Below are 23,203 nucleotides of genomic sequence, written 5' to 3' on the forward strand. Positions count from 1 at the left end.
TAGCCGACTGCCTGATTTACAACCCAGTCCTGATGACATCATAGATTAGCAGGGTGCAGATGATAGGAAGCATTAGCTAGATGGATGGATGTTGGGTGAGGGGGGGGTGAGGGGGGGGGGGTGGTAGACAAGTAGAGGACGGGAGGAATGAAAGGAAAATAGAGTAGAAGGTGGGTGTCAAAGTCATTGCGGTTAATAAATTAGGTGATAATGCTTCCCCCTTGTGAATGTTTATTAAACTGCAGATTTGCATTAACTCATTAACTTAATAAACTTAAATGACCAACATGTTTACATTTGTGGAATATACAGTATATTTGGGCACAACAATAAATATTTGTAAGCACCTGATTTGGTCTTTTATATTTAAGTGCACAATATCAGCTGATTGCATTTGTATGATTGCTTTGTATTGTATGTAAACCACATACTTAAAGAGCCACTCCAGACATCTTTCAAGAGGCTTTAATTCATAACTTGTGTCTGAGATGTTTTTTTCCCCACAAAAAACTTATGGTTAAAAAAATCAATAAGAAATTATAATTCTATATCAAAAACTATTGGAGATGTCTCCTACTGGAAAAGTAATTCTTAAGTATATGTGCACGGAAAGTTTTAAATTTCCACATGACACGTATATTGAACCAAACTTCCGATCTAGTTGTAATATCACCGCATGATTGTCAAAGCCTAATTGTAAACCTAATTGCCTATATCATTTCTCTCAACCACCTTCAAGCGTCAATGATAATTTTCTTTGGCCAAAATCCTCCAAATCCTTCACACCTATCAGTATAGTAATATCTGATTGGTATATCCCATATGAGTCTCTCAATATCACAGTCATTACACACACACACACACACACACACACACACACACACACACACCACACACACCAACACACACACTGGTGGGCCGCTGGTGGGTAGAAATGCCCGGGTCGGTTTTTGTTCCCAGTACATCACAACATGTGCATACTACTTGTCTTTTATTTAAACAGGAAAAGGATGAATGTAATAACAATTTTCAGTTCCTGACTTTCTCAAGGACAATAATCCTTGAGAAAGTGAAAACTGCAGCAACAACAGCACATCACATGAACATAGATATAGACCATTTGCATTGCTGCATACTATACAGCTTTAATATATTCAGGTAATTGTTAAGCACATATATAATTTGTTCACCACCGTTTCTAATAGAAAATCATGAAATTAAGTTTATCATTTTCATCTTATTTGGAAAGAAAACTAAAAGGAGAAGGCGAATTGGATGAGTGAGTTTCTTGACACTGGGGTTGCTCCTCTTTATTCTCTGTGAGCTGCTCCCTGGATGCTTCATTTGACATTTGTAGAAAGGGAGTGCTGATCTCACTTGACTGCATGTCACCAGCCACCCGCAGCAGGCAGCTGAGGACCATGTCTTTGGCCAGGCCGGCATCCAGGTTCCCATCCCGACTCAACTGCAGAGTGATCTGGTCTAGGCTGGTCAGGACCAGCTCTGAGCCCAGCAGAGGGCAAATGGGTCCTTGGTCCGAATCCGAACCTAAGGCTCCTTGCCTGGCCATGTTCTCCATCATATATTGCTGGTACAAATCTAAAAGTTTCTGCTCCAGATAGTGATTTAGAAGAGAGTTGGAGAATGGACCTTCACGCCCCTGCAACAAAACACTCCGATCACGGGCACTCCCTAGTCTCCAGCGATTTGAACTCCCCCTCAGTGGATGCAGAAGTCCACCCTGAGATGTCTGTCCTGGGAGAGAATCCTCCACAGCTGGGGGGACATCACAGGAATGGAGGAAAGGGCCTACAGCCTGGGCTTCAGTACCGATCCGGAGCTCACCATCATTGGTTGATAGAGGCAGCACCTGGTCGCCTCCAATATGGAGGTCGCTGTAATTAAAGCAGATGCTCTGACAAAAGGAGGGAACCAAGAAAGGGGCATCGCCAACTGAGGGAGCCTGAGCTGGGATCTCTATCTCCAGAGAGATCTGTCTCCCTGGCTGGGCACTGTGGAGATCCAAGGACTGCAGCGGAGAATTGTATAACTCCACCGAATAGCTCCTGTTGTCCGTACAACCTGTCAGCTCGGGGAAATTGGGATGAACGAGGGGAGTATGTGTGATGGAGCCTGGCACCAGGGTAGCGGCTGCTCTCTGCAGCCCATAAGCTCTCTGGGGAGCTTTCTTAGGAGGAAGGGGATCCAGCTCCTCCAACTCACCATAGGTCATGCTTAACAATCTTCCTTCGCAAAGCATGGCTGCAACAAAGAGCATATTCTCAGACGCTAGCCTACTTATTAAAACACAGTAAATGTCAGTATTCAATGTGTATAAGATGCATTTCTCAGCATAGATTTATCTATTAATTTTAAAGTTTATTATTAATCTAGAGATGCATACTGTAATAGCATGGAGCAATGCCACATAGGCTACTGTGCCACATCATCTATTGCTTTAGATAGTTTACAATAAGGATACACAAAACATGAAAAATACAAATAAAACACAAAAGCACAAAACATGATACACTAGAATTACAGTAAAATCAGATAATTCATGACTGCATCACTTATCCCTCCCCTATCCCTTAAAAGCTGTTTCAAAGTATCCTATTCATGATCCATTTAGAGTTCTGTCTGAAAGGAGGTCAACATATTAACCCCCAAAACAGGATTTTATGAAAGCACCTGCACCTTAACTCGTAACAATCTTAAAGATAAATCACGTTCTTTTGTAGCAAACATCTTCCTACCTTGAACCAGAATCGCAGTCTCTTTGTCAACTTTCACCTTAGGGTGTTCTTCCACAGTCTTTATCACAGATGAGAAGAGCACTTTACATTTTCTATTAATACACCCTACCAAATGTGTATACTGTATATGATTCAAGATCTACATAAGAGTGCATTCATGTGCGAGGGTTGTTTTGTACCACCCCAAGAGGAAGTGGGAATGTAAGATACATTCTTTCTTCCCATTTCTAACATAATGCTGCAGCTGGGTTATTATTAACATATGTTCCAACTCATCATCCTGCCAATTACATTATTTTTTATTTTCAAAGGATTGTTACAGTCTTAGCATAACCCCTTCCAGTTCCTACTTACTTACTTTAACATAACAATGTATGTACATCTGCGTTATTTCCTCTTGCCAAATGAAGTGAAATGGTGGATGTTTTATTCTTATGAACGCAGCATATGCTTTAGAAGGAAACCACCACAGTTTTGTTTCCTTGTTAAAAAAAAAAACAGGTGTGATTGAGGTAAAGTTAAAAGCAGAAAAGAAAGTCATAATTAATATGAAAATGATCAGAAAAACAGAAGGCGGACAGATGCTGATTCCTGTTTTTGTTTTCTGATAAGTCACACCACAAATATTAAGTTACCTCTCTGTGAGAACATTTAAGCTTTTTAGTCTAATCACTGCTGTTTAGAGTTCATAGCTTTGCTCCTCCTGTAAACTTTGTCTGCAGCCAAAAGCAGAAGTGTGACTTCATGCTCGGTTTTGTAACCACTACCATATACTCCTCGAAACAATGCCCAATCTTTAGCATTTTTAAGTAAATGCCATAACTGTTGTAGTAAATTTACCTTAGACCTTGGAGTGTTTCATAAAGGGGAACACCACCTAAATTAAAAATCCCAATATGTTATTTCCAGGGCCTAGGAAAGTTCCATCAATATTTGGGACCATGAGCTACGCTCGCTTTGCCTGGTATAATATGTACAAAGAGTCTTGCCATTCTTCATTGACAAGTGTTAACTTCCTTAAAGTTTCTGTTTTAAAGTTAGTTTTAAGCTATTGGATCTGCCCAGAGCCCCTCTGGATCTGCCACATCCAATCACCAACGTTTGGTTGTGACGTGGTTTAGCATTGCTAGTGTTCTCCTTAGCTAAGTCCTTCACCACTAACGTAGCGAGCTGGAAAATCTTACTTTTCCCGAACCCCGTGGGGAGGAGGGCCACAACATCATGGCCACCAACAAAACTCAGCAAAGATTATTCTTGCTCGAGCTTTAACATCTGGATAATTGGCAGCGTTGCAACAACGGACCCAATGGATACGCTTGCATCTTTCTCCACCGCCATTACGGAACCACAACTCAAACTAGCGCTCAACGTCATCGTTCTAAGCCCCTCCCTCTGTTCACTTATTGGACCGTTACAGATTTGGCCGGGGAAAAAAAACAAGAATATACCGCAAACCCAGACGTAGTACTGAAGGTAAATGAAAGTTGGGTGTAAGAACATAGGAGGGTGGAGCCAGACTAACTCTCTCTCTCAAAGCCAGGAATTAGTGAAGTAAGTCTCAAACTTTCAATGCCATCAAGTCTAAAGTCTGGAGCGGCTCAATAGACGATGAATAGGAGAATGATTTTGTGGACCCACAGAAAGTAAGTTTTCCTTTTTATACCCAATTAAGCTTTATTCTATTGTAGTGTACTCAGTTCTAAAAAATAAAATGTACCCATATACTGAGCGCCTAGTCTCATCTATAACATCTTTTCCAATTCAATAGAAACATTATTTAACTGTTAACAGTTAGTCAAGGCATTAACAAATGGTAAATAGACGCCTTAGGTAACATTAACAAACATAAGCATTGTTAATGTTTATTAAACACCTTATTTAACTGTAATTAACAGTTAATGCTTATTAATGCATTAAGTAATGCTAATTAATGTACCCTTATTGTAAAGTGTTACCCGTTTTTCAATCATTGTTTTTTTATTTTTAGCAAGAAATGTAAAAGAAAAAGTATTACATAAAAAACTGCAAAAGACAAACGACAAACCCCACATAAAAAAATGAAATAAATGAATGACAAAAGAAACATCTCTAACAAAACAACAGAGAGCCTCAACAGCATGAAGTGACAAGAAGACATTTCCGTTAGCCATTGGTCAATACCAGGCCTGTTTGTGCTTTCCCACGCGAAAGCTTTCAAACGTTTTGCTTGCAATAATCACATGTCTATGAGTGTTTGTTGGCAGAAACCTTTGTATGAAGCTTGTCTCTTTCACAGCTGAGGTCTAAATCAGTTATCTGGTGAAAGTGATGGAAACTTTCAGGCTATATTCATGGCCGGGATTTTTTCTGGATGAACCCTTGTGTTCATGACACAGTTCAGTTACGACTCTTGTATTCAGACTTCCTCTGCTTGCAGCAGGGAAGTCCAACAATAGAAGCCCATGAAACATGAGAGAAGATGTTTCATTATTGATTAGGCGGGGAAACCTAGACATAGGACATAACGTCTGGAGTTTGTAACAATTCCCAGGTTGTTCATACTAGTGAATTAGTTATTTTGATCTTTAGAGCCTTTTTCATATAATCTCAAAAATTGGCTTTGTTTAACACACTCGCAGTTGAACCTATCATATGTTCTTTTCTAAGATCCCCTGTATTGTCTCATACACACACACATAGTTTTTATTGCGAGGTGGCTTCACATTCACAAGCAGTGAAACTACAGGCCCAGAGGTTCTTGGATTGCTTGCTGTTATTTTGTTTACCAAGTCTCATATGAGTCAGGATATCTGACACACGCCCGCTGCAGTAGTAATGGTAGCCCAAAGTGTAGAGTTACCAACCCGTTGGTACAGCAATGCTGCTTAGCAACACCGGATAACATTAAAGACGAGTTGAGATCCGGTTAGACAAGAGACTTAGACCTGCTTTTGCTCTTGCGTCATGAGGGAGCAGCCATTTGGCAATTCCAGAACCCTGGACAGCGACTGTAAAATTTGAATGTCATTGTTAGTTTTTTCTGAGAAATATTGGCTGGTTTGAAGGGACAAATATGGATAGATGCTTCACAAACAAGGAGGATTCTAAGGATAAGTCTGTAACCTTGAAAGACAACGTTTAGAGGAATGTTCAGGAAGATTAATAATGTGTTTCGTCCCAACCATCACGGACACAGAGGGATGGATGGTGGTGGAGGGTTTCGGTCCGAGCAGGACTACCACAAAGCCTGCACTGTCAGACTGGTCCGCAGCACCTCCATGCTTGTGGTTGGAGAGAAAACTCAGGCAGCCGTGGGCTCAACTTTGAAACGGAGCAAAAGCACAGTGAGCATTGAGTCGACCTTTTACTATTATCAGAGACAAGAGGACAGGATTTGGCTTTACTCGCAGAATCAGAACTGCCTGGAGTACCTGGAAGCACTTGTGGCTTTGAGACAGCAATACACAAAGAGTGTAGTTGACTTGAAAAGTAATGACACCAAGGCCACAGTGTCCTCCAAGAAGAAGCCTGCACCCCCGCGGCCTACGAAGGAAGAACTGGTAAGCTTAAATCATCCATCCCAGAGCACGTGGCAGGCGATATCAAAGGCAAATGTTGTCCCATTTTTTTTAACCACAGATATCAAGAGCCAAACCTTCTGCCCCTCCAGTCCCCAACGAGGAGGACACTCTGCAGTTCTTTGATGCAGTGATCGCAGACTGCGACAGTGAACCTCTGCGCAAACAGTACATGGATGATGGAAACGCAGATGTGGACTTCATAGGTGAGTGATTGAAATCTTCTTTAACTGTATTGATGCTGGAATTTAGGACCTACTAAACACAGCTGACACTGAAAACTGTTGTTTAATTTAGGGTTAGACAATGGTGTAAAGTAGCTAAGTAGATTTACTCAAGTATTGTAAGATTTTACACACAAAATATATGATGATTATACAAATATGACTTATTGATTTATATAGGCTATACCCCAACAATATATACATTTTGGTAACCATTTCGGTAAGCATTTACTCAAGTAAACTTATTGTTCTTCTTTCCAATGGATCTTTCTTCCACCAGTTGAGATTAGAGATGATAAGGGGTACTAAGTAACCGTACTGAACTTGAGAACTACTTGATCATATACAGTTGATGTAATTGCACTTTTCTCTGGTATTTCCATCTTATACTACAATTAATTAGCACATACAAAATAAACTGCCCACCAGTATATAAAGTGGATACACTTAGATCTTACTTTACTTGTTGCTTTAAAACGTTGCTTACACATTAATGCATCAACAACTATAATCCAACAAAGTAAGAGACAACAATGCTTTAGGCATGTTTTGCAGATACTACTTACTGACTATTATTAATAATTTAAATGCAAGACTTTTACTAAACAGTATTTGCTGTCTTGCTATTTTCGACTTAAGGTTCTAGTCAGAGATGGACATTCACTCAAGTACTGAGCTTAAAGCCTCTACACACCCATGGTACACCGGTGTTTTCACCTATTTACTTATTGCTAAAATTACTTATATATTTGTGGTGTTTAAACCTATTCATCACAAACACAACCTGCAACATATTAATGTTTACAAATGTCTTATAAAAGGCCACTTTTCACAAGTCCTTTATTTGTGATACTTTAATGCAACTATCTCCATACCTTGTAATGGGATTTTCTAGCATTGTTAAATGTTAAATTGCTCTTAATAATTTTTCAAAAGCAGACGTTTTGCCTCATCTTTGCAAGAAAAGCACAGGTGTCACTATTAATGTTAATTAGGGCTCAATTTGTCCAACTAAGTCAGCATGCAACACAGAGCTGAACTGGCACACCTGAGTTGAATGCAGCCATTATTTGTGCTATGGATTACCCCTGAGCTTTTCCTGTTCTGTCCTTCCACCACTTTGACAATCGACTGGTAAAGGTCATGTGTGGTTAAGGATTGGGGAAAATCAGCAATAATTTGTAAGATACTTCTTTCTACATTACCCCAGCTCTTTCGTGCCAGCTAATTCTCTACAGCAGCTTCTTAATCTCATTCAAACGGCCGCTGCTTCAGTGAAAATAATTCTGGATCTTAAGGTCCAGGAGTGAAAGCTACTGATCTCAACATTACAGCTTTTAGCCTCAACAGGTTCTCCACTGCTCTCTACTCTTCACTCCCACAGTGGCCTCCAGCTCGGCAGAACACGACCTCCACTCTAACTGGGTCCTGCGGGTTCCTCGGGTCGCAGATGACTCCAAGCCGAAAGCAGTTTATGAGTGTGCCAATGAAAGCGCCCCAAAGAAGAAAAACCAGAGCGGGTCCACGAGCAGCAGACTGCGGCTGCAGAGGAACCCGATCCATCTGCCCAAAGTGGTGGAGAGTGCATTCCAGACTCTGCGCTTCAAGCCCAAATTAAAAAAGCAGTGAAGCTTGATAAGACATTTGAAACCACCAGCACTGCCACTCTGCTGCCATACACCATGCTCTGCTAAAACTCCATCCAGGCAATTAATACTTACATTAAATATTTAGAAGGAATTTTAATAAAGCAAATGTAAAGAAATTAATAATAAAAAAAACCTGTCCAGCCGATGACGTCAAGTCCTTTTTTTCACAGCAGACATTTTGACTTAGTTAGAAAGTGTTAATTATATTAATTACAAATTAAAAACCTTAAAATATTTGACATATTTCATACATTATTGGTAGAATTTAACTTTTATTGCCAGCAAGTGTCAGCTTTTCAATTTGCAGCATTCTCTAGTTTGCTACAAAATGTCTTCTGTGAAAGTCTTATCCAGTATTATTTGTTTCAGGGATATTTAACATCCATATCTCATTCATATTTATCAATTGGATTCCACATTAAATGTGAGATTACTTGGGATGACATTTGCAGCATAGTATGTACTACAAATTCTTTCACCAACCCATCTGTTAATAGCATTTCTTTCAAATGTTGCTTTTGAAATGAATCAAATAAGAGAAATATATGAGTAATATTAGTAGTATAATTAGTATTATATTAGGTTATATAAAATTGTGTGATGGGTATGAAATCTGGGGTTAAGTATAGAGTTTATGGTTCAGACCTGCAGAGACACTGTGCTCAATTGAGGTATCGAAGCCAACAGTAAAGTGCAACAATGTCCTTCACAGCAATAAACATACTTCTGCACTGCAGGAATGCCTGTTTCATTTCATTGAGGAGATCTTTAAGGCAAGTCCCAGGGCGGAATTGACTGAAAAGTCCAAAACCAAGGTTATTAGGCTTACTGTTGGCAAAGTTAAAATGGTCTTAAATATTAAGGGTCAAGTCACCCTATTACATAAAAATAAAACACATTTTGTGACTTAGCCTTTTTGTATCTTGCCATACAGACATTTTTGGATTAATTTGCCTGGGATTTGAGATATTTGTAAAATTGTATTCTCTAAAACGGAGATCTTCAACAGGGGGTCCTCAGTTATTGCAGGGGAGCCATCAAATTCTTAAAGTTTTGAAAGGTTTTATTTGATTTAAAATGTCTTAACAGGAATCAAACATACTAGCAAATATGATAGGGTTACTGGCCTATAGGTAAGGTAATCACTAAGAGCCACCCACAGATACAGCTCATCCCAAATTAATTACTGTGCCATATGTATGTTTAACATGAAATGATTTATAAAATCATGACAATTATTTTAATAGCTTAGTATTCTATGCACTTAAAAAGGTATGTACTGTATAAACTACATGTTAATGTTGGTCCAGTTTTATATGCAACTATTTTTAAACTATGTATTAGGGGGTGCCTGATCCGTATCTTTTCCAGTTAAGGGGTCCTTGGCTTGAAAAACGTTGAAGACCCCTGCTCTAAAGTATAAAGCACTATTGGTAAAGCTGGCCCTTAAAGCCATATCTTAGCTAATACTTTACAAAACACAAACACTAAATTACTTTTTTGCCATTATTCCTTTCCCTTCTCAATCAAACAATAATTTAAAATAATCATTTGTCAAATACATTTTCTTTATTACAAATGTTTCACATACAAAACCAGAAACTATACAACATTCATTTCTTTTCTGCTTTGGCCTTGGGGCTGAAGAAGGATGACATAGTCTTCATGCCAGTCTTGTCCACCTTAGCCAGTGATTTCTGAGCTGCAGTCATCTTCTTTGGCGGCTAGAATAAGGGAAAGAAGAAAAGAAAAAATCTATATAACACCTTTGCACAGAAAAAGCAGGAAGTTCATTACATATCATTCAAACATGTAAACGGCCGATATACTCTGCAGACAAAGCTTAAAGTAAGCATTGAACAAACAAGAACTACACTGACAATCACTCAAGGTCTTCAACAACAAAAAAAGATTGCAGAGATGAAAGCAAAGAGGGGCGGCCTCTGGCTCGCCCAGTGGGAGCGTTCGCCCCATGTTCGCCGAGTCATGCAGCGGTCGGGGTACGAGTCCGGCCTGCGGCCCTTTGCTGCATGTCATCCCCCCATCTCTCTCCCCCTTTCATGTCTATCCACTGTCACTAACACTATTAAAGGAAAAGCCCCAAAAAATAACCTTAAGAAAAAATAAAAGATGAAAGCAAAGTCATGACTATTTAGTCATGCCCGACATAAATAAAAGCCACAGATTCCTCCAACAATTGATTGGTCTATTCAGCCAGACTGCTCCGTATGCACTCACTTTTCGCACAAAGTCTGCACTGTTGAATTTGGTGTAGTCCTCTCCGGCCTCCACCGGTTTGTCTGAAAGTTTCCGCTTCTGCCGAATGAGGAAGTAAGACAAGCTTTTTATGACAAAGAGCACCGAAACCTTTTACCACTGAGACACACACCGCTACGAGCTAGAATGTCACACTGTTGATTAAAAAGCTCTTGGAACCCAGGTTAAAAAACACACAAGCACAATGCGAATGCAAAAATGTTAACTGAGGCAAAGGACTACAGAAAACATGCACGGTGGTTTTGACAGCATGCAGAAAGGGAAGAAGATTTGCTGTATAGACTTCACTCACGTCTTAGAGAGACACAAACGTACCTTGGAAGGAGGTTCTGTCTCCTTTAGGCTTGTGAGCTCTGGTAACCTGAGGAGCAGAATTATAAGCTGTGTGCTTGATCTCCATTATCACCACTTTGCCTTCCCACTAAAAATGATCAGAGCTTGCAAGTATTAGATGTCTGAACTTACTGCAAGTGGTTGAGCAGGGCTTTGCTCAGGTCTTCACTGAGATACTGGGATATCAGGCCATGAGCATAGCGTAGGTAGTCCTCTGTATAACAAACAATAACAATATAATCCTACTTTAACTTTTCTATAGTTTGAGATTGGGGAAATGTTACAGGATCATAACCCATAGATACAAACTGTGCGATATTACTGCCATCTATTGGTGAACATCCTATCTGCTGCTTGTCTTTTCATAGGAAGGTGAGACTGGAACTTTACACAGAAATAAGATGGGATTTATCTTCAGTGAAGTGGGCTGAAGTTGGAGCAACTTACCCTCATGGTAGTCTGACTCTGACTTTACTCTGATGTATGTTATGGATTTGACTCCTTCTCCCACAGAGATACTTCTTGCCTTGAGAGTAGCGACTGTCCTCTCCACCTACACCAACAGGTATAAAAAAAATAAAAAATAAACTGTATGCAATACCCTGGAGTCAAACCAACTGCTGAATTTCATATAAAATAGTTGTGATGAGCTCTTTAGAGTACCTTTTTCTTCAACCAATTCATTGTCTTCTCTTGATTGTATCGATAGAACTTCTGTTTTCCCACCTCTGGAAGTACGAAACACGGCATTTAAACAACGCAATAGTTGAGATATGCAGTATTAGATTTGAAAATAAATATCACCTTTTTCCTCGGCAATGTGGTGCAGGAAGGCTAGGGAACGTGTGCAGCTCAGCAGCCTTGAGCAAGCTGGGAATTCCTCATCCACCACCACTTGATCCACAGGCTGGAACTTCCCCTGAACAACAAATGCCATGACATGTTAGACAAGAGATTATAAAGGTTCTGTTTACATTGATAAACTGCTATGGTTATATTAGAGGCAGGATATTGCTGCCCTAGTGTCAACTGATATAGTGCGATGGCCACCACTCTTAATTTTTTGTTTGCAATGACATCTGCTGAGACTCCAGTACAGTTAACATCTTCTGACGATATTAAAATCAGTCTTACATACATGCTGGACTTTGTTTATATGACTTGCATAAACTAAATCTAAAACTAGACATTCTTGAAGGAGATGTACACGTGGAGCCATTTCTGCACAGCATCTCCAGCTCAAAAGCAGGTGAGCAGGAAAACCCATTACCAACTTGGCAATTTGATTATGAGAAGAAATCTTACAGTGCAACCTAGTAACATCATTATGAAGACAGGGCTTTTGAAATGTTGCTCCCAATGTTGTTGTTGGTAAAAAAAATTATAATAAAAAAACGTCCTACACATAAACCAGAAAGTGTATTAATAACACATGTATCCAACATCTCAGCATGCTACTTCCCCAGCCTTGCGTGTTTGTGCTAAGCCAAGTTAAACACATTGTGGACCTATCAGTACTGGATGTATAGATCTATATCTAGTGATCTTACTTAGCCATGGATAACATGCAAACAATAGTTTTGCAATATTTTGGACTTTTTAAATAGAGGCTGAATAAAGAGGTAAACATATTTAGTATGCTGTCAGACTATATAAGAAGCAGTGATAATGCAGTCCTGTGTCGCAATAAACACAAGCATCACAATCTAATAACTCTTGCCCTTTCATGATAAGTATAAAAAATGATAAGTAACTAATCAACATGAATATATAAATTAACTCTTCAACCTTCTACAGCTGATTAAGATTAAATTGTTAGCATGCTGGAGCCCCCAAATACAATTTAATTACCTGTATATTTAAAAATGTTTATAAAAAGGTATAAAGTTAAAATATTAAGTTTAAAAAATACACTGTAAATCAGAGTCTAGTGGGAGTCAAGATTTCAGTTTCTTACCTCTTTGCCAGATTTCATCAAATAGGGCAAAATGAGATAGAGAGGATCCATTGGTGTTACATAGAGAAGTCTTCCATCTGTTTAAAAAAAAAAAAAAAACGTAAAAAACTAATACCGGATCAAATGCAGTATCTCAACATATTTAAATGCACATAATGAACATCATAACCTTTATGACAAACAACTTAAACTTTCAATCGACATTAGATGTTATACCAGTTTGTCTTATGTCAACCTGTTGGTTGATGGCAGACCTGATGGTTAGTTTTCACTTAAAAGCAGTTCCTCTTTCTTGATGTTCATCTGTGCTTGACACTGTTCTGCTGGACACATTAAATATTTTTTTTTCAGTTTTTATGACCAATGCACCTGCTGTTTCTCCACTGGTGATTTGGCTCCTTTGGAGCTCTGTTAGTTGACACAAGCTGCTGTAAGTGCTAATTGCAAAAACTCTTCTACAGCTGAGAAATACTGCTAATGGGGAGTAAAAGTAATGTGAGCTACTACTGTAGCAGCGTCTGCGACTAGATTAGGCCGCTTCAGAGTTTAAAACAGAGTTGTAATGATCAACGAGACCAACCTCTCTGTACAGTTTGGCCAACAAACCAGGAGTGGAAATCCTCTTCAAATGCTTTGACCTCGAACAGATGTACATCACCACTACTCAGCATATACAGAGATGCTGCATCTGCAGGATAAAAAAAAAAAAAAAAGAGTTCACTGCCACATCTGCAAATGCAGTTTACAAGATACAGAATTGGACTGCTGGTAAAACTCAAAGGCTTTGTCTTATATATGTTTTGTCACATGTTTTTGTCATATTTCGACTTTATGTTCATACTGTGATCTTAGTACTGCAACTAACAGTAATTTTCATTATTGATCTGCAACAAATTTGATCATTGATTAAAAGGTGCCCTGTGAAGTTTTCTTGTAAACAAACAAGTTATGTTTACATCCAGTGTAACTTATCAAAGCTCACTGTGTCCATCCTCGCGGTCTAACTCAGTTTTTGCTTTGAGGTACCCCCAGCCCTGTCAGATGAACTCATGTATCCCTTCGATTCCTAATGTATGTTCCAAATGAAGCCTACGTGTTCAGGTGTTACTGTTGACTTAATGTTAATATGTGGATAAGGTGTTTTAAACAAATCTCATTTCTATTTTTTTTCAAATTAGTTGAGCTACTTTGCAATCTTTCCAAGTCCCCCCTTTGCATCTGCAAAACCACCCTCTTGGGTACAAGTACCCCTGGGTAGGGAATCACAGGAAGAAAATGCATTCACATTTACAACATTTGCACAAGAAAAATAAAACAGGGACAAACTCAGAGAAACACAGCTCCATATCACTACTAGAGGTCAAAACTCCACAGGAACAACCAATCATTACATACATCTATAAAAAGAAATGCTTAAAATTCCATTATTTTCACCTCAAATGTGAATATTTGCTGACATGCAAAACCTATGATAGTAAACTGTGGTTTTTGACTGATGGTTGGACCAAACAAGTTACTTGAAGACGTCATCTCGGGGTTTGGAAAGTTAAAATAGATATGTTTCATTATCTTCTGACAATGTTACAATGTAGCTATAGACCTGACGATAATTAAATAACACCCCTAAATAGATGTATGACAACAACAACAAAAAAGGATAGACCTGTAGAGGGATTCCTCAGTCTTACAAAAGCTGGGTCACTGTCGTTCTTCTGTGTATCGATGACAGAGTCTGTAGACACCAAAACAACAGTAAGATCCATATTAACTAATGTTAAAGCTGTAGCTAATCTACTGAGAACATCATTGTGTACTGTGGGAAATAATCACTGGCTAGCTGCAAGTCAATGTGACAACAACTCTGCAAAGTTAACACTAGCTAATTGAATCACTAATGACTAGCTAACGTTGTAGTAACAAAGTAAATAACTAGCTAACACAGAAATAACGCGTTATTTCCTGTGATATGTGGCTTAAAGTTATGGGCGTGCTAGCATATAGCTGACAGTCATCTAGGTCTAAAGTAAGCTAATCACTTTGCCGTGGTTTCCTACGTACAAGCTAGTTAGCTCAAACTGCTTCACCTACCTGCAGCAATGACAACCCAACTATCATTTTGTAAATTAGGCGTTTGCTTCTTTTTAGTAGCCATGTTGTATTCAGCTTAACGAAATGGATGTATGTTGACGTGGTTTGATACTGATCTTAAATGAATGCTTATTCGGGCTAAAAACAGTGTCGGCCTACTGCGTGACGACTACTTCTTGCCTGACAACATCATGGATGTGGAACAACATGAGCTCAGAAAAGGCGCCTCTCCGAGCAGTTTCTGCTGCGTTCGTCTCACAGGAGAAAACAATTTCGTCTCATTGTCTTTATCTTTTCTTCTTCTTTTTTTTAAATCAAGCAGTACCAAACACGTTATTTAAAGCAAATAAATATTCCGGCGTTGAAACATGCTCACAGTTAAGCGAGAAAAGCTCACGTTTTGGACTTTTAATTCACCCTGTTCACCCTGTTTTTTCATGAAGTTGGAACTTTCCGCGGTGACGTCGTGTTAGCGTGCAGTTCTTCAGTAACCCCGCTAGAGGTCACTCAACAGCTTTGATAACAATTACGTGGTTACATTTGAGGTTTGTGGTACACAGTTTACCTCCCCACTCCTCACTTGGCTGATATTTCAAAAATGTATGGTTTGGTGGTCTTCACAGAGAGCCAAAGGTCTCTGCTGTCACTCGCAGGTTGTTTGGTGACCAGTTGTCTTTTGGCACACTGGCAAACAACAGATCGGGGGGTCCATATGTCCTTCAGTAAGAGGAGGGCATCTCTCACACTCTCTCTCAGGATATGACACTGTGTGTGTCCCAGTGGGTTTTCAGTGAGTCACTTGTTTTTTTTGTCCCTCCTTCTTGCACTGTTTATGTGGATGTTCAAGTGAGGATGTGTAGGATGCTTGTTTGTGTTTTCATCCTCATTAGATGACTACAGCTGTGTCATTAATTTGTTAGACTGTTTTGGGGTCCCTCTAATATGTTTGTATAGCTTTTCTTGAGCTGTTGATTTCCCTCTCTCCTAAAGACACCCACAGCACAGCCCATTAACAGGTTTTTAATTTGCTTGTTTTTTTGAGGAAAGGAGGGATTTGTGTGCTGGTTGACTTGAGCTTTTTATCGCCAATACAGTGTCGCTGTGGGGAGCAGCATGACTTAGACGAAAGCTAGACCCTACTCAGGGTAACATACTCATTTTCATGTCACTTTTTTCTGCATTTTCAGCTTATTGTATCTTGTATTACTTTATTTACTTTTTTTGTTTAGTTAATTTGAAAATGTTGCCTTGCAGGTCCAATTGCACAGATTTGCACAACACATGCTCTAAACTCTTTGAACAATGTCTCCTCCTTAAAATCCGTTAGATTTATGTTGCTGTAGTCTGTGGCAAAGAGAGCGTGGGTGAGATATTGTCTGGGAATTACTTGTTTTATGGGTCCCGGGAGTATCATACATACACAACAGTCTGTGCGGCTAAACAGAATATTCCATGAAAGCTTTCTTTCTTTTTAGGCTGCTTAAGGGAACGTCTGTGTTTCTGACTGCCAGGGTGAACAACAGCTGCCTTTCTGATATGCTGGACCACAGACAGACCCAGTGAGCCGAGTCCTCTGTCACCAGCATGCAGACGAGAACAAAGTGAGTCTAAATTTAGGCCCCGATATGGCTTCGTAGACCCTGAGTCAGAGACCCCTTTACCCTCACCCAAATCTTCATCCATCATACATCAGAGAGAAAGTCAACACAACCAAAGCCATGTCTGTTCTGTCTATCTCCCCTTGAGCTCTTTCTTCTTTCCTATGTAATTCATTTTTGAGCTTGCTATTTCTTGTTAGAAATAGGATGATTCCAATAAACGTCTCTGTGGAGGTAGGATTTTCTTGCAGCCAGCAGGCGGTAGATGGTTGGTCACACTCTGCTGAGCACATTGAACTGCTCCATGGTCCTATCTATCTCTGTGGCCTCATTTGTGGGTCCAATGCAGGGTAACTGGTTACAACTTACATATTGACTCAGCCTCAAGCTGTCATGTCACCAGCATGTGCTCCGCATTATACCAAGGCCCACTTCCTCCTTTATCTTTATGATTTAGAAAATAAAAAGTGCTAATGTCATACATATTCACATATTTAACTGCCGTGGCTGCCAAGAGAAGCAGGTTATAAATAGAAAGATAACATCACCAAGGGTTCCACTTTTTTCCTGTATAGATACAGGCATGGGCTGTTATTTCACACAGCTGTTAAAGCCACATTTTGAATTCCCTGCAGATCTTCAGCTCAAGGAGGTAATGTACACATTAATACTCAACATGCACACACACACACACACACACACACACACACACACACACACACACACATACAAAAAACAGATGTGGAGAGAATTCCCACTGGCAGCCGGAGCCTTTGAGTCATCATCTGGGATTCCCTTCCTCTCACTTCCAAATATGGGTGGGATTGTGAGAGAGTGGGAGGCAGAATGTGGAAGGCCGAGTGGAACCCCCTTGTGATGTCAGAGCTCTGGAACAGTGAGCCTCACGCTGACTGGAAATTCACAGGAAGGAATGTCGGGAATGCAAGAATCACCGAAATGCTATTTCCGCATGCATGTTTGTGATGTCTGAGTTTTAGCACACATGTCACACACAACACACACACACAACACACACACACACACACACACACACACACACACACACACACTCTCACTTACTTAATGTTCTTTGCCAGTCCTCTCACTGGGGAGATATTCCTTCCCGTAAAGTCTTATTTCTCTTCACCCCACAGGATGGTGACTCCTTATTCCCAGCATCAGTTGCTCTGTGTAAGGCCTCTGGTTTTTGTGTGTGTGGTAATTCCCCACTCCCTAAAGGCAGATAATGGCTTGAACATAAACTATGCTTGGTGTAAAAATGTGAAAATACATGTATTTTTACTTAACACTTTTGTAAAAATCACAATAGCCATTTTCTACAGTACTTAAGTACACTTTAAAGGTACATTTTAAAGGTAAAAGACTTTAAAAGACCATTTTAGTTTTTACTCCACTACATTTATCTGAAGGCTGTTGTAAATTTGCAGAACATATCAAAATATAAAATAAGCTTATAAAGCTTAGTTTAAACCAGCTATGGCCGGAATAACCTGGTAGGCGGCCCCAGGGCTCCATACTCTCACACTTGTTGTCATTAAGAAACCATCAACTGTCATTTGTACCAACCAGTACTATACTTGAAAACTACATGCCAAGTTTAGGCAAATTATACAGATGAGGGATAAAAAAATGGCAGCAACGTTTGACCCACATGAGAAAACAACACAGAACAATTCTGTTGTTTTATGGATTTACTGTTGCGTGACTATGATGTTGGAGTCAGATGTTATAAAAGAACAAAAGTAGTGCTACAAACAATGTTTTGATGAGTGGGTTCCCGTTTTGTGTGCATCTCATGCAAAGCATTTAGGACGTGAGTCACACAATATACATTCCTGCCAATGGTTTCACACTATTCCACTGATTGCAGGTGATGATTATGTGCCCAAAGAAGTAGCAGTGGGCCAATAAATTGCAGGGAAGAAGAAGAAGAAGACTATAAGCTCGCAAACACAGATGAAACAAATCAGTTTTAGGATTTTCCAAAAACATCAGCGTTTTCATGAGATAAAAATACATTCAACATGTTTGTTAGACCTCCATCACAAACACAATGTACAGAAATGCACACAAGTTGGTGAGGAACACTGAATTTTAACAGAACTTGTTTTGTTTAAAACTGAATTTTGTCCTACCAAGACTTATCAGTTTTGTGAAACAATTCAAATTAGTTTCCCAATTAGGCGTGAATTGGTGTCTGAAATGTGCATCTCTTGCATCTCTTTATTGTGTATTTTTCACATCTGTTTTGGAAAGCTCACAATTTATAGGGCTAAAATGACTTTCAAAAATAACTGATGAGTCAATTTGCAGAAAAGTCATCACTAGTTATTTAATGTCCAAGTTATTTATCGAGCAAAAATACCAAAGATTTACCAATTCCAGTTTGTCAAATGTGATGAGTTGCAGCTTTTCGGTTTTATATGATGATAATTGAATATATTTGGGGTTACAACAATTGTGGGTTGGACAAAATAAGCAATTTGAAGATATGAAGACAAAAAAATGAGTTCTACAAATAATTAAAAATTCAAACTGAAACGCTGACGGGGGGAGGGGGGGTCTGTCCCAGAGGCTTTCATCTGCCCATGATTCTTGCCTGTCTCCTCTCATCCTTCTCGTTCCCTCTCTTTACTCTGTCCCGCCGAGTAGATGTCCCACAATACACCATCCCCAACCCTAATTATTGTTTACTAGGATCAATCTGTCTCTCTGTGTCCCTCTCTCCCTCACTGTACCAGGGACAAGAGATGGTGTGGTAATTACATCTGCCGACTGCTGGTCTGCCGCAGACGGCTCCGCAAGTCTCTCGGCTCAGAGAGAAATTAGAGGCTGCTCAGCACATGTCCAGGGCTGTAATTAGAATAAGTAGTCTGTGTATCAAATGTGTTTATTTGTTTATTTATGAGACCCCAGAATTCCAGGCCACTTCTCTGTGCTTCTACTCTTTAAGGTTGGGTCATGTCAGGGGAAGAGCACCAGAACCAGATAGTTATGAGACTGCTACTATAACGGCGCTTCTCTTAACCCTTGTGTTGTCCTCAGGTCAAATTGACCCGTTTCTAAGTAGTTTATATCAGAAAAACTCAGATTTTTTTCAACCAAATTGCCCAAAAATAACATGGATCATTCTATACAACATTCTCCAGGTAAAATGAATGATTACTTTCACTGAATTTTTGGGGTGTTTGATAGAATTTGAATTCTTTTTTTCTTTCTTTTTTTAATGGTTTCAAAACAGTATCCGGACTAAACATACAACCATCTGTGATCCACTCAACATCCTCTGATCTTAACTATTAGTCAAAATAATTCAAAATTTCTACCTTGTTAACTAAAAACTTATGTATAATTTGATATAAACAAGGTTTATTGACCATAAATTCCAAGAATAAGTGTAAAACCTATTATTAAACCAGATCAGATTTTTTTAAAAAAAAGCACCAAAAGCATGGAGAAAGTGACAAATAAGAAAAAGTGACAAAAACAACAGAAAAGAAATTCAATTTTGTCCTGGAAGGGCAAGTTCATGGTTAACGGGAAGACAACACAAGGGTTAAGCACCAGTGTATTTATTATTGTGCAAATTAAAGGTGTAACTCAAAAGCTTAAAAAAATAAAATAATTTAATGGCACTTCTCCACTTGTGCTACTGTTACATTAAGTTTAGAGAAACAGTTTGACACTTTGGTGAAGACCTTTTCAGTTAAATGGCTTGATACCCCTCTCATGTACAGTATATAGCTACCGCCATACGTAGCTAGCTTAGCTTAGCACAAACACTGGAAACAGAGGGAAATGACAAGCACTCTGTCCAACAGTTGAAGAATCTGTCTACCAGCACCTCTAAAGTTTGCTGATTGACACGTATCTCATTTGTTTGATCAGTACCAAAAAATTCCGACAACCACTGGAGCTTCATATTTTTCGTAACGAGTGATATCAATATTCTTATCTAACTTATGGCTAAAAATGCCAATACAATACATTATGCATAAAATAACAAACTTATTCTTTAAGCCTTTAGCAGTATCCCCTTGTTGTCATTTGTGGCAAAGAAAAGATACATAGATACGTAAAAGTATACATAGATACAATGTTTAAAAAAATTAGGTTCACTTGATTATTATATGTTCCTTAATTTATTTATTTAATTATTCTACATAAGATAATACTACTACTGCTACTTCTGTCTACACTGTACATACAACTCATGTCTGTCCATCCTCAGAGAGGGCTCATGTTTGTTGCTCTTCTCTGTTTTTCATTTAAAAAGAATTGTTGAATTTTTACGTACACAAGCTGACCGTCCAAGGGTAGAAGGTGTTCGTGTTTTTCATGTGTAGAGATGGTAAAATTTGTGATGTGGAGCTAGTTATGTAAAACTTCAGGCCTACCTAAAATGTGGAGCACAACTGGATTCTGTTGTGTACACTTTTACACTTTTAGTAGTACTAGCCGTAGCAGTAGTAGTAGTCCACAACTGGGACTTTCAAAAATCCCTAAATCTCTCTGACAGAGCAAGGACCTACTGTTTCCTCTTCTTCACTGATAGCATTCCACTTTGAAGGGCTCCAGTTTCAGACACAAAGGGGACCCAGAGCTGCTGAGGGCTGCTTTCTCCACTCCCAGATTTATGAGCGACGCAATGAGACAGTCGACAACTCAGGCCATTAAAAAATTATCTGGATATTTCACAGGCATAGTGGGGTAATTTGGGAGCAAAGTCATTATGTTCATACCATATAAATCTACAAGGTGGAGGGTGAAACACAAGAACACAGTGTCTTTGTGTGCACCCATGTGCGTGTTGCAGTATATGTGATGTGACACATCTGTGGTTATTTTATATTCCCTCTAAATACAAATACATTTGCCAGTATTTAGAGAGATTCTCAACATTGAAGGACTTTTGATTTTGATACCAAACTACTTGTCATCATATATTGCACATTGCCTCTTATCAAGAATGCAGAATGATTTTACCATGAGGTTTGGTGTGTTTATAAGCAGATTTGCATTTTAATCATTTTCATTTCTTTTCCAGCCCTCTCTCACACTCCATAATCTGAGAATCATTCCTGGAACAGAAAGGCAGATGCTGGATGAGAGCAGAGGACAGACAGAAAGGCAAAAAGATGAAAGTGTTTGTATGGATGGAGGCAGAGTGACTACACAGCAGTGACAGGTACCGGACGGCTGAGAGCCCTGCGTGTAGCCTTTAACTTACCTCAGAAGATGGATTGACCCAGCTGCTTCATAAAATAACTAGTCAGTCTTTTAGTGAAATTGTTCTAATGATGGATCTATGCTTTCATGTCAAAACTGTAATTTTTCCACTAAAGTAAAGCGACTCTCACCATGATTTCATGAAGGACTTCACATTAAAGCGGTGCTGATTTTGCACATGTTCAATAAACACATTGGCATTTTAAACAATCATTTTTAAGTGAAATGGTGGATGTCAGCAAATATTTATATAGGGATATGAATGGATACACAGTGTGTCAAGACCTTTACTGGCCAACACCATTATCTCAGGGTGTGAACAAGAATTACAGGACGACAAAACAGACGCTTTCATCTTAACAGTAAAATTGGTAATTACTTTCCAGCCTGGGCTCTGTCTCACAGTCTGCATTTTGTCCTTGGCTTTTCAGGGATAAGGGTTTTGGCATGTACTGGCCAATTGTAATGTAATGTAATCAAAAAAGGCAAGACCGTGAATCTGGCGTAGTGATGTCATCACTATGAGACACTTGTGTGATATCATAATTATGAGGTAATGGCGGGAGGGGTGTGTACGTTTATGACTTTGGCACACGCTCAGTTTACCGTCAGCCGACTGCAACAGGGTACTAATGAGAATGGATAGCCTGCCTCAAGCTGTGTGGTGTGTGTGTGTGTGTGTGTGTGTGTGTGTGTGTGTGTGTGGTGTGTGTGTGTGTGGTGTGTGTGTGTGTGTGTGTGTGTGTGTGTGTGTGTGAGAGAAAGAATGCACATATTCCTGCTTTGATAAATTGATGGTTATTGGCAGAATGATGTAATCAAGAAGGGGTTTATGCAAACAACCTACAGATACACGCCAGAGGAGGACACATGAGGAAAGCATGCAGGTTTTGAAGTCAACAAGTTTGACATGAATCTGATTCATTTTTCCCACTGACACATACAGATTTTTAGACAATATCTCATGAGGCAAAAGATACTGACATCACCGAATCATTCATCAGATGAGTATCAACCAAGGGTTAGAGTCTATTTCCAAATGTACTCTTTGTGGTCTAAGTCATCGCCACAATCTCCTACACGTAATCCGTTGTCATGATAGTACTGTGAAGCTTGTTTTCTGTTCTGGTTGCTAGTTAGTTTAGTAATGAAGCAATCAAAGCTTCTTTCACTGTTGGACTCATTCTGAATAAGATAATCTGTAGAGTGAATCAAACATAAAGATAAACCGTTTAGCGATAAGCAGGTGCTCCACATCTTGTTCTTCATACACGTACACATTGATTTGTAGTTTTTGTTTACTCCACATACGATATCTAATGCATGTCTGCCTGTTCGTCCTGAGAGGGATCCTTACTCTGCTGCTCTTCTTGAGGTTATATGACCAGGGGTTCACAGTGTTTGACCCATATAACACAGAAAGAATAGAAGAAAAGGGTCAGCCAAGATTCATGGTAGAACTCCAAGGATTGATATTTTTTTAATTACATATGCTATAAATAACACGATCATTT

At 39.3% G+C, this 23,203-nt stretch overlaps 3 protein-coding genes and 1 long non-coding RNA gene across 6 annotated transcripts; 2 read left to right on the forward strand and 2 right to left on the reverse strand.

Moving 5' to 3' along the window:
• Positions 1–1,060: 1,060 nt before the first annotated feature.
• On the reverse strand, positions 1,061–2,912 carry LOC116697777 (protein CXorf21). 2 transcript variants are annotated; one of them, XM_032529249.1, is made up of 2 exons: positions 2,757–2,912; positions 1,061–2,262 (listed from the first exon to the last, which is right to left on the reverse strand). In XM_032529249.1, the coding sequence occupies exon 2, from the start codon at positions 2,258–2,260 to the stop codon at positions 1,238–1,240; it is 1,023 nt and encodes a 340-aa protein (XP_032385140.1). In that variant the 5' UTR covers positions 2,261–2,262; positions 2,757–2,912; the 3' UTR covers positions 1,061–1,237. The 2 variants fall into 2 exon arrangements, with proteins under 2 accessions (XP_032385140.1, XP_032385141.1); XM_032529250.1 differs by having other exon boundaries at positions 2,764–2,906.
• Positions 2,913–5,249: 2,337 nt separating this feature from the next.
• c9h13orf42 (chromosome 9 C13orf42 homolog) lies at positions 5,250–9,172 on the forward strand. The gene is made up of 4 exons (XM_032529268.1): positions 5,250–6,295; positions 6,375–6,519; positions 7,922–8,735; positions 8,769–9,172. Exons 1-3 carry the CDS (start codon positions 5,882–5,884, stop codon positions 8,164–8,166), a joined length of 804 nt encoding a protein of 267 aa, XP_032385159.1. The 5' UTR covers positions 5,250–5,881; the 3' UTR covers positions 8,167–8,735; positions 8,769–9,172.
• A 571-nt stretch (positions 9,173–9,743) lies between these two features.
• On the reverse strand, positions 9,744–15,212 carry rnaseh2b (ribonuclease H2, subunit B). 2 transcript variants are annotated; one of them, XM_032529253.1, is made up of 11 exons: positions 14,842–15,210; positions 14,417–14,485; positions 13,334–13,441; positions 12,754–12,830; positions 11,601–11,715; positions 11,460–11,524; positions 11,244–11,349; positions 10,929–11,010; positions 10,779–10,824; positions 10,425–10,502; positions 9,744–9,910 (listed from the first exon to the last, which is right to left on the reverse strand). In XM_032529253.1, exons 1-11 carry the CDS (start codon positions 14,903–14,905, stop codon positions 9,800–9,802), a joined length of 921 nt encoding a protein of 306 aa, XP_032385144.1. In that variant the 5' UTR covers positions 14,906–15,210; the 3' UTR covers positions 9,744–9,799. The 2 variants fall into 2 exon arrangements, with proteins under 2 accessions (XP_032385144.1, XP_032385145.1); XM_032529254.1 differs by lacking the exon at positions 10,425–10,502 and having other exon boundaries at positions 14,842–15,212.
• Positions 14,430–21,943, forward strand: LOC116697819 (uncharacterized). The gene is made up of 3 exons (XR_004334051.1): positions 14,430–14,505; positions 16,317–16,442; positions 21,508–21,943. It is a non-coding gene; the product is annotated as an uncharacterized LOC116697819 (long non-coding RNA).
• Positions 21,944–23,203: the final 1,260 nt, after the last annotated feature.

This window comes from Etheostoma spectabile, chromosome 11 (genome assembly GCF_008692095.1).
Source record: "Etheostoma spectabile isolate EspeVRDwgs_2016 chromosome 11, UIUC_Espe_1.0, whole genome shotgun sequence".
Taxonomy (NCBI): Eukaryota; Metazoa; Chordata; class Actinopteri; order Perciformes; family Percidae; genus Etheostoma; species Etheostoma spectabile.